At 35.2% G+C, this 12,281-nt stretch overlaps 1 protein-coding gene across 2 annotated transcripts in view; it reads left to right on the forward strand.

The window, feature by feature from the left end:
• The window catches only part of MAP9 (microtubule associated protein 9), a 37,590-nt gene extending 31,258 nt beyond the window's left edge, over positions 1-6,332 (forward strand). For both annotated transcript variants that reach the window (XM_008509656.2, XM_008509657.2), the window contains exon 14: positions 1,979-6,332. In XM_008509656.2, the coding sequence (XP_008507878.2) occupies positions 1,979-2,101 (123 nt within the window). In that variant the 3' untranslated portion in view covers positions 2,102-6,332. The remainder of the gene's footprint in view (positions 1-1,978) is intronic.
• Positions 6,333-12,281: the final 5,949 nt, after the last annotated feature.

Genomic DNA, 12,281 nt, shown 5'->3' on the forward strand with positions numbered 1-12,281 from the left:
GCTCTCTCCTCAGTGCATATCATGAGGGGCTTCTCTTACCCATCATGTCTCACTTTAAAGTGGCTTTCCCTGAGTCCACTTTTCTTTGAAAGTAAGTACTCCCTTTTATTCGTTATCAATCACAACAGTTTGTTTATATGTTTCATAGCGATTCACACAATTTAAAATTATCTGTTATTTATTTACTTTTTTATCAACTGTCCATTTTGAAAGTTCCCTAAGGGACAGGGACTGTATCGGTGTGTTTGGGTTTTATAATCACCTTATGCATGGCGCCCACTATGCTGCTGGACCCAGAGTGGGATCTCAGCTCATAACAGACGGATGAGTAAACAGAAATTGAAACAGTATAGTATCAGTAGAATAATAGACCCACAGGACACCTCGGGACCAATTACAAGTAAGGATGTGTTATATAATAAAGTAACACAAATTAATGGGTGCAAGGAAATAACAGTTGGGATTATTTGTGTGACATTAGGACATAAAATCACCTCAAAGAATTACCCTCAGCTATAGAAACTCCAGAAAAATTAAAGCATTAAATATAAAATGCCAAGCAATGGAAGAACCAAACGAAAATATTAAACTTAATATTTATCAAATCTCATGAGGATGAGATGCTATTCTAACCTAGAAGTGCTATAAGAAATAAAGGAAAAGATGAATAGATATTGAATTTAAAATCACTCATATAGCAAAATAAAAAGTCAGTGTAGGCGGTGGTTGGAGGGTGAATTCCTGTAGCCTCTTTGGAGAATAAATCATCATTGTCCAGCGACGTTGAACATATGCATACCCTACAAACTGGGAATTTCACTCCTAGGCATGTACATGAAGGGGAAATCTTGGCCTTTAAGCACAAGGAGTCACACAGGGATGTTTATAGCGACATTGTCTTTGTGTGGGGAAAAAAATGTGAATATCAGGTCTTCAACAAAAAAAAAAAAGATTAATAAATTGTGGTATGTTGATATGCTGGAATTCAGTACATCAGTAAGCTAGAGCTACAGATCCATATAGATGGATGTTAGAAATATGATGATGACAAACGTTACAAGGAATATATAGCATGATACATTTTAGTACGAATTCTGAAAACCTGCAAAACAAAATTATTTGTGGTTTGAGGATGAATACATGTGTAGCTAAAGTATTAAGAGATGCACTGCAATGATAAGCATCAACTTCAGAGTAATGGCTACCTCAGTAGGGTGGAGAGAGGAAGGTGCGATGAGAGAGTGGACGCGGAGCTTCCAAAGTGTTGGCGATATTTTATTTCATAAGTCAGACAGCGGGTGCACAGGTTTTCATTACATTACTCTTTGAACAGTTGTCTAGGCTGAAATATTTAATTTTATTCTTAAAATTAAGGGCTAAAAGTAATATAGATAAAATGTTTCCTGCAAAAATAATATTTATTGTATGAAAATACTCAAATTGCTAAAAAGTAAAAGCACTCATACACATACAGTTAGATGAGCCAAATAATTGAGCAAAAACTTCACAAAAAGGCTAAAGTAATGAAAATGTGCTCAAGCTCAATAATAAGCAAAGAAACAGGAAGCTGAATTTTCAACTATTTGCAAAAGAATTTGTAGTATCCCGTGCTGCTGTGGCATGTTCAAGCTTTGCATTCAGTAAATTCTGAGAATGTGTTCTCAGAAAGTTGTCACTAACTTCTAATAATTATTTTTGTTGCAGTGTGGAATTATAGGTCTTTTGTTTCTATTTTACATAATTATTTTAAAATATCACTTTTAATATTGACAAAATTAAGCAGTGCATTAATACCTGTTGGTAGTATACTTGGTAATTAGCCATATTCCCTAGCTGCTGTTCCTTTATAACCAATTAAACTAGGAAATGACATTTAAATATCCTCTAATAGATTATTTTATTCTTCAGCATGCAACTTAATTTGAAAATAATGTTCATATATGTATATAAATTTATAGTTTTCTATTTTTCTCTTTAGGAAAAGAAGGAAAGGCAGGAAAGAATTGAACGGAAACAAAAGAAACGTCATTCCTTTCTTGAAAATGAGGCACTTCCCCCGTGGAGCCCTCCAAGCAGAACTGTGTTCTCAAAAGTGTTTTGATAATTCCAATTCTTACGTTTAGTTATTTATCAATTTGCCAATTTTAGCCATAGGTTTAAAACTATTCATTTAATTATTTACCGTTAGAGGAGTCTATTTTAATTAAATGCCAACTACTTCTGCTCACAGTGAAAAAGATGCTTTGGAGTTTAATCACTGAAAGCATTTTTTGAACTGTAGATAAACTGCCTCAAATGAAAAGCTAATAATCAGATTGCTCTTACCATTAATATATAACCTTTATCATGTCCTGATAATTCTTACAGTTGGATGATCCATGATCACTTTCACTAAGCTGTGCATGTTATTTAAGTATGTTTATTCCCAATAATAAAAAGGAAACCATCTAGGTACCATAATTATAGAAATAATTGAATTGGGGAGTAATTATGCATCTAGCTTCAGGTTTTAAAATGAATAGTTGCTGGGGAGTATGCATGTATATTTCTTCTAAAACAGATCTTTAGCTCAAAGCAGTTGCATTTGCACTGTGAAAGATAGAATTTTGGTCAATTTTGGTCAATAGAGTTCAGTAGAACTCTAATTGTAGAGGCATTTTATTTAAGAATTTGCCTTACATTTTATATATGAGTATATTTTATCTGTTCCAGGCTTACGTGACAATCATAGGCACTATATAATGAGCAGACCTCTGAAATTTGTCTTTCTAAATTGTCTCACTTTATTATTTCAGTGATACCAAAAGATATCCTTTTCATGATAGTAATATACTTACGCATTAGTCAAGGTCATTATCACTATTATTATTTTGCAGACTAAAGCCATAAATAGGTGATAAAGGCAATTTTTGTCTTCTTAATTAATCCAGAGTCTTATAGCTTATATTTAGAAGACAATTGTATGGGAAGGTAATTTGTAGACATTATCCAAAGAATCTTCATTTATTTGTTTGATCTCTGCATGTCCTTGTATTAATGGGACTCATACTTGAACTGGTCAGCTAGTTTAGCACAGACCAAACGTGGGCTTTCGGAGTAAAACAGTTACTTTAACCAATGCTGCAATGCAATGATGGATGAGAATACACAGTCACTATTAAGCATCTCTTGTATCCTCTCTGCTGGATCTTTACAAGTGTTATTTCTCGTCTTTACAACAACTATTCAGGGCAGGTGTTATTAGCCTCATTTTGTGGTTAAAAATACTGAGACTCAGAGAAATCAAATAACTTGCCACATATTTAGCATGTGACTGAGTCGAGATTAGAACTGATTAAGTCTGTCTCCCTCCAGAATCCATATGTGCATTTTCATGTTCTCATGTGGCCTCAGAGAATTGTAAGTTCTGTCCAGACCTCTGTGTTATATCAACCTTACAAACGTATTTTACCTCCCAGATCCTAAAGTCATGTTTTCTATCTGGAGATTATCTGTCCCTTAAGAGATAGCCATTTGTGGGGCCAGCCCACTGGCGTAGTGGTTAAGTTCATGCTCTGTGTCAGTGACCAGGGGTTCGCAGGTTCAGATCTTGGGTTCAGACCTGTGCACCACTCATCAAGCCACGATGTGGCGGCATCCCACATAAAATAGAGGAAGATTGGCACAGATGTTAGCTCAGTGACAGTCTTCCTCACCAAAAGGAAAAAAAAAAGAAATAGCCTTTGTTATTAGAGATGGTGAACCTTATGAGATCTAAAAAATGAAAAAAGAATTTATACTATTTAAGGAGCTAGTCATACAGTTTGTATCCAGTATCAGAATGTCAGAAAACCCAGGAGGTCATGAAACAGAGGCTTTGAGATGGTCGCTCAGGAGGTTTCACGCTGAAATTAACCTTCTTGCTGCAGTGTGTATGCAAGAAAGTTGTCATGGATCACTTTGTAAGATCACCTTAGTGCTATAGATAAATAATAGAAATTTCATAAATGAAACTAGAAGCCTTTCCATGTTGCCGACACTAGAATACTTCATGAAATTGTAATTATTACCAACAATACGTATTATCAGCAAGGGATTTAGGGCCTCTCTTATTCATCCGTGTGTCCCCCATAGCGCCAAGCACAATGCTGATTGTATCCGATTAGCTATTCAGAGCTAAAAAGACATTTTCAAATTCCAGGGAAGTAAAAGGAAAAATGGAAGAAAGTACTACTACTTTTAGGGATGTAAGATCATAAATTTCACAGTAAATATTTACCTAAACTTCTGATCATTTTCTTCTACATTATTGTATTTAGTGGCTTACCATTATCACTTCTTACTTGTGAGAATTGAGTGAGATTAGCTAATTAATGTAAAGCATATGGCATATAGTAATGACTTGATAAATGTTCATTGTTTTCACTTATTTACCACCATAAGCCCTACATTTCCCCACTTTCATGTGTGTGAAAAAAGGTAAACATAGATGGGGTTGATGATGGGGTTATTTGATGTTACACATTTTTAGCATACGAGAAGAAATCTCTGCTTTTCTGGCCCGTCTAGGCTGCAGCACTCAGAAGAGAATAGAGAGGTTGCCTGTATTAGAGACTTCTTGAAAAGAAGTCTAAACACTTATTTCTTAGCATTGCTTTTGAGAAAGGATGAAAAGGGAATTTGAGGTGTTTGCAAAGACCCAACAAGTCATTTCCCTCAAATGGGTATTTTTGTCTTACTATGATAAGTAGTATTTTATTTCCTGTTTACAGCAACCTGTGCTGCTTTAATTATGTAATTGAATGAAATCTCTTCCCCTTTGGCAGGGAAACTGAGTTTTGAGAGCTGGGTGACAATACAGTACTGTTCACTTTCTGGGATCCAAAGGGGAGAATCAAGCCTGATAATATTCTCTGAATCTATTTCTCTGTTTAAGGGCTATGATTTCCCCATATTTCCGTAAAATGTATGAAATATCAATATAGACATTTGTTCTTTAAGTTGTCATTAATTTATAGTATGAGGGAATTTTAATTCAAATTGAGGACACTAAAAACCTATAGATTTTCAGATTTAACTTCTAGTTTTGTAAATTGTATTGAACTTGAAGAATGCTGACACTTCAAAGTAAAGGAAATAGTAATTTAATGAATATTTTATTACTGAAAAGAACAATTTCTCTAGAAATTTAAATATTAATACCAAAAAAATTAATTTTATACAGAATTTAAGTTCCATAATAACCAAGAAAATAGTAGTGTTACATAAATGAAAAGAAACTGTGGCATTTTAGATCAAAAGAAGATTGAAGTTTTCTTAATGAAAGAAAATAAGAAATGTTCAGGGATAACAACATTCCAGTGGTTTGTATCGCATCACATTTGAAAATGTGAGTAGTTTACTCATTGTTTTAAATAGCGCTAATCTGCTATTTTTCACTGTTGCCAAAGCAGGACCTGATAGTTGTTCGCAGTTGTATGTACCTCAAAGTGATAGAACGCTGCATCAGAAAGGAATTTTAATAATTTAACAAACCTGCCCCAAACTCTGTTTTTAGTTGAAGAAACTGATTTCCAAAGCCTTTGACTTGCTCAAGCTCAGACACGACTTAGCATCAGAAATCGAGAATGAGAACTCAAGCATCGGGCATCCCCGTTGTGCTCTGCCCACCATCCACAAATGTGATAATCTGATAAAACTTTCACCCGGCTCTTGTAACTGTGGTCATTATTGACTTCAGCTGATTTTTATCCTCTCAGATGTTCCCTTATTCTCCCACTGACTTCTCTATAACTGTCCACGGATCTAAGCTGGTTGGGCACCTACTCTCCTACTTAAGGTGTGGGGAAATACTCAAGTTTCTTAAATCCTGAGTCATGGGCTAAAATACAGTAGAAAAAAGGAATTTCACAAAATGGGAGAAATTGCATGTTAGTCAAAATAGTTTCCAAGAATAAAGTAGTACAGGAAATAAATTTCCCTGATTCAATCTTGGCTCTGATTTCAACAGTGTTATATTAAAAAGTATTTAAACCCATACGCTTCCATTCTACACAAAGCAAAGATGTTACAAGCTTTCCTGCTTCCTAGGTACGTTGACAAAATAGTAAATGCTATGTAAATGCTTAACTGGAGACTTCTCTGAATTCTTTTTACTTTAAAATGTCATGTGATTCGATTATTTTGAAACATATATGTTACATGTAATTGTATAATGTGAACTTGTGTGAACTAAATTCTTGGAATTGAATTTAGGATGTTTTAAGAATTATTCAAGGAGATATACTTAATGTCTGCTTTTTAGTAGCATATTTTCATGTAATGCTTAATTAAAGTGAACCATTCAGGATTCATTGGGTGAAGTTATTTATTGACTGCCAAAATTTCATTTCATAATGATAGGAAATGTGGTATGAATTTTATTTGTAGGCTAAAGATGAAATAATCATATTTTGTTGATATACCTTTTAGTAGAAATGACTGAAAATTTAAATATAAAACTTTTTTTTTGCCTAGAACAGTACACAGATTACAAAGGTAATGTAATTATATAACAATCAAATAATTAGAAAATGCAAATAGCAAAAATTACCTGCCCTGTCATCTCCCAAAGACAATCACAGTTAATGTATTATGTACTCTTCCAGTTTTTAGTTTCCAGTGCATGTTTCCCTGAAGCTCAAATTCAGCTGGGAGTGAAAAGGATAGAGATACAGTTCACTCTGTCTCCCTCTATTTTTCTCTCTGTCTCTCTGTCTCTGTGTCTCTGTCTCTGTCTCTCCCATGCTACCTATATGTGTGTGTGCATACATGTGTATATGATGTATATATAAAATACAAACGTGCATATATACATATATTCAAACATATATATTTTTATTCTTTAAAATAAAAATGAGATCAAACTACATGTTTGGTAACCAGATTTCCCACTCAACAATATATGTTGAACATATTTTCATGTTATTATACCTTTCTAATAATCTTTGATGCTGAAACTAACCTATTTTTGGGCAGTTTGTTTCCTTACAAATGTTTACTATAGTAAGTAACAATACATTCATCATCCTTGTAGTCAGTATGCTTGTTTTAAGATGTGAGGAACCTCATTAAATCTCAAAAATGAAAAAAGAATTCATAATATTTAAGGAGTTAGTCACAGTAACTCATAACTAACTAACTAACAGTCTTGTATCTAGTATTAGAATGTCAGAAAACCTAGCAGGTTATGGAGCGTAGGCTGTGAGATAGTCCCTCAGCAGGTTTCACACTTTGAGGATTAACCTTCTTGCTACAGTGTGTGTGCAAGAGAAGAAAGAGGTCGTGGATCACTTTGTAAGATCACATTAGTGCCATAGATAAATAAGGGAAATTTCATAAATAAAACTAGAAACCTTTTTAAGTTGCCAGAACTACAAGACATGGAATGGGAGTCATTTAACGGGCATAGAATTTCAGTTTTGCAAGATGAAAAGAGTTCTGGAGATTGACTGCACAACAGTGTCAATGTACTTCACACTACTGAACAGTACCCTTAAAAATGGTTACGATGGTAACTTTTGTCTTATGTATATTTTACCACAATTTAAAAAAATTGCACAGCAAAACAAACAAAAATGCTTACTCATTCATCTATAGGAGGGATACAGGGAAAACTTCTCCCTTAATTATAGAATATGTCTTTTCTTTTAGTCTGTCAGATCAATTTGCTCAGCTCAGACAGATGACTCATCTTTGATTCCGTTACAGTTGCTAGAAGAATCATATGCTAATGGCTTACACCTAGAGTGAATGTTGAGTAAGAAAGCAACAATTCAACTAAGGCTTTCAATAACTCTTCCTTTCAAATGTTTTTTTTCTTGGGTATTCTTGCCCACTTAATTTTTGAGATAAGCTTTAGAGTTCTTTTTAAGCTTTTAAAGCAAAATTATGGTTTTTAATAGAATTGCAGTAACCATGCACAATAAGAAAATCTGTTGGTTTGAAAAAGGTAGGATGAGACCACTCCCTTTCCAAAGGCTAAGTTCACTTATATTTTTGTATGTGTAGCAGTTTAACTTTTTAAAATAATTAACTCTGTGGTGGTCATGGATTCCCTTTGGGGGAAGTCTACTGTGAGCCCAACCCATCCTACACTCGCCCAGAGTAACTTAGTTACTCTCTTTTCTACGCTGTGTCCTCACCCCAAATAACTTATTGGATGCCTCAGCTTTGTAGGTGTATGTATGTATTTCCTCATTTTAAATAAGAGCTTTATGAGGACAAGAACTGTATTTTATACATCTTGATATTTCTAGTTTATCAGTGGGCTCTGGATAAATATTCCGTGGCTGATAAATGAGCAAGTTAAAAATAGAATATGAAAGAGTGCACGTGTATTTGTGATGACTATATAGTATGTATATGAACAAGGACTCTAGTATTTGATGTAATTATAAGAATGGTGTTACAAATTGAGTATTATAATAACTATAGCAAATAGTTTAAAATTTTATTTTAAATACTACGTATTTTTTTCAGTCCTAAACAAAAACAAAAATTTTTTAAATGGAAAATTGTGTGTGATTGCATTAAGTTGGAAAAACTCACATATATTCTAATATTTACAATTAAATAGATTGAGCCCTATTGAGAGAACTCTTTTCTTTCTTTCTTGGTGTCCTTCTTCCTGTGGTGTATTATGCAACAAGAAAGTTAAGGAAAGAAGGAAGAAAGGAAGAAAAAAGGAAAGAAGGGAGGGGGGAGACAGAGAGAGAAAGAGAAAGAAAGAAAGAAAAGACACAGAGAGAAAGAACAAAAGAAAGAAGGAGAGAAAAGGAAAGAAAGAGAAAGGAAGGGAGGAAGGAAGGAAAGAAGAAAGGAAGGAAAAAGGAGACCAGCCCACGGCTCAGTCTCAAGAATGAATCCCAAGTAGAATTATCTTTTGACTAGAGCTGAAATTCAGATATGCCCAAGTACGGATGCTGAAATCAGACTCTGCTGTGATGTGTCAAACCTGGTGAGTGGAGAGCGTGGTCGCTCTGTGGCTACTGTTATCTCATTACTAGATCTTGAGCTCAGAGTTATTATACGTTTAAAGCTTGTGATTGCGATTTCTACAAATGCTGCTAGACGTTGATTGTTCGATATCAAAACTGTTAGTTCATCAAGCAGTGAACAAGCTGTCATGTGCCAGGCTCTTCTATGAACCTTATGGATATGGATTGCCATATAATAATAATAATAATAATAATAGACATAATCCCTGCCTTCAAGGAATTTACATCAGTTTGGGAGGAGACAAACAAAAATCACTAAACAAACATGCAAATAAAATAATTTCAGTCTCTGATAAATTTTATGAAGAAGATAAGATGGTTTAATGTGTTATAGCATGATTGGCATGTAGAAGATTGTTTTTTTTAGCATTAAGATTAGAGAAGGCCTCTCTGAGTAAATCACATTTGAGTTGTGACCTAAAATGATGAGGAAAAAACAACACTGGGATCACACTGGAAGAGCAGTCCAAGCAGAAGGCACATCTAGTGCAAAGGCTTCAAGGAGGGAAAAGCCACCGTGGCTTGGTGATGAACAAGGAGCAGAGAGGAAGGAAATGAGGCCAGAGAGGTAAGTAGACTCTAGCTTATGTAGCAAGTTGGAAGCCATTTTAAGGAGTCTGTATTTTATTCTAAGTGTAATGAGAGGGTTGTAGTTAGGGAGGGAAGTCATGTAACTCATACTTTTAAAAGTTTTTAGGTTACTATGTGGGGGATAGCTTGTTGGGAGGCGTCTTTACCAGTCCATGTAAAGATTGATGGAGTCCTGGTCTGGGATTGTGGCAGTGAAGATAATGAGAAGTGGTTGGATTTGAGATACATTTGGGAGATAGAAAAACAAACTTTCTCAATGGATTCAATATGAGATATGAAGGAAAGAGAAATCATCAATGACTTCAAGGTTTCATCATAGCCTGAGAGAATAGATGGATGGTGACGTCCTTCACTCAAATAGGCTTAAAGGTGACAGATTTTGGGGTGCAAAAGTGGGGAGCAGATAACAGATTTGATGGGATTAGTCCTAGAAGTCTCAGAGTCTAGCGAAGAGATTAGGGGAAGGAGATGTTGATTGACCTGAGTATATGGCTGACTCTGTTTGCTCTTTACATACCATACAGAACCCCATGACACACTCACAATTCCAGAAGGTTCAGTTCAAGGGGCACTGCTAGCCTGGGCCATGATGTGTGCAGGGAGCCATCACATCCCATGACGACCTATGCCTGGTGTTGAACCCAATCATAAGTCCAATCACCACTTCCCTTGCTGTTTGGTAAGCCTTTTCTGTCTTCTCCCACCATATTTAGTAGGGGCCACTTCAGTGTATCATGACAAGGGGTAATGAAAGAGATGGTGTCTCTATGTTTTTACTTCCAGAAAGTTGCTTGGCCCCTGTGGCATTTTTCTCACTCTCACTTTTTTCAGCAACTTTCCAATTTTGTATATCAATCAGTATATGGGAAGATCAGTGTTTGTCAAGCAAAACGCAAACACAAACTTAACATCCTATTCCAGAGCTAATAGCTGATAGATTCACAAAGTACTGAATTCACAAATGTGATATTTGTGATTTATAATAAGAAATACATATTCAGTCTTAGTTCACATTTCTTCCACAGAGTTCCTAAAACCCTTGGATTTACTAAATGATGAGAGCAACATAGATGTCTTTTGTTGTGCTAATGAGGTGACTTTTGGACCATGGCTCTTTCTCAGCAACAGAATTCATATTTTTACATATTTGATGAATTTGTGTTTTTCAACATCAACAACTACATCAACTAAACAAACAAAACTCTTAGAGTTGATTAACACTGTGAGGTCCAAATGAAAGAGCTCTGGTGGTTTTCTTTCCAAATTCCAAACTAGTGTGTTAAGGTACATGTGAATAAGCCAAAGCACACTGGTGTGGCATGAATGCTGCAGGTCTGTCTCTCTTTATCAAGGCAGTCAGCGGAGTCTTGGGACAGAACACTGGTTGAGCAATCATCTCCAGTGCAGACTACTTCCTATGGGCTTCTAGGAGGGTGCCACAAGATGACTTGGGTTTGCTGATATGCCATTCTGTACCTGCAGATTACTACACAGTGAGAAACAGTGGAAGTCATTGCTCTGCCTCAACTCTAAAGATCTTCAGCCATATGGAATCTATTTCAGTAGCCAGCTGCATAGTAGGCCACTTCCCATGGACAAGAGTCCATGAACTGCTGGAGGAGACCATATCTTGGGTGCCCAAGAAGCACAACTATGGTGGGCAGCCCAGGTAGGACCAATGGAAGTTGGATGTGCCTGGAGGCCAGGTGGAGTCTCCTGGAGGCACAGTTCTGTCTTCAACTATATGCTCCCTTTCATAGTTTCTGTGAGCTTTTAGTACAAGCTAACTGCAGGGTGATGGCTCTGACCATTCCAATCACTCAGGTGCCATTCTGCAAACCAGAGTTCCATGATTATTTTGATATACTATATTTGACATGAAAATAGTCAATATGATTTGAAGTCCCTTTACTTTGTAACAAGAAATTTTAACATTATAATTGTTCATGAAGGAAAAGAAGGTTGTTTGGTGCTTTAAATACAATTCCAATTGTAAGATTTTGATATGTACCAATCAAATTAGTACAAATAATTACCTATTTGTAAGGCACAAAATATCTCTTCAAAAATTTTATCAACTATTTATGCTAACAATATGTCTCATCCACAAGGATGACTGAGAGTTTGATGAGATTGTTTAAATGTCATGATAAGGATTGCATATGGATGTCTCAAATATAAAACCTGACAGGAAAAAGTCATGTCGACAAAAGCAAATTCAAGTTTCTCATTTTAAATTTTAAAACATTTTATTATGAAACTTTATATAAGTTCATTATTTAATTTATTCTCTAATTTATATTTTTTACTTTTGTGTAAAGAAAATACAATTAATTTTGTTAACCAAGCCTATTACAGGCACCCTTAAACACTCAGGGTCATGAATAATAATACTGTGTTCTCTGACACCATAGGAAATATCTTGGGAAACACAGCTCTACCCTTCTTCATGATTGGATGTCTCTTGTCTCAGAAATACATAACCAGAGTTGTGATTCTTCTAGAACAAAGAAGATCTGTCCAGGTCAACTCATTTTCTCCATGCTAGTTATAGAGTTGGATGGCAAAGTTTTCGATGATGCCTTTTTTCGTTAAAAGAAGAAAGAGAAGATGTTTAATCACCCTGAGTAGTAGACAAACAATAAAAATTCCAAAGACAGAAAAATTAGCATT

The sequence above is a fragment of the Equus przewalskii genome, chromosome 2 (genome assembly GCF_037783145.1).
Source record: "Equus przewalskii isolate Varuska chromosome 2, EquPr2, whole genome shotgun sequence".
Taxonomy (NCBI): domain Eukaryota; kingdom Metazoa; phylum Chordata; class Mammalia; order Perissodactyla; family Equidae; genus Equus; species Equus przewalskii.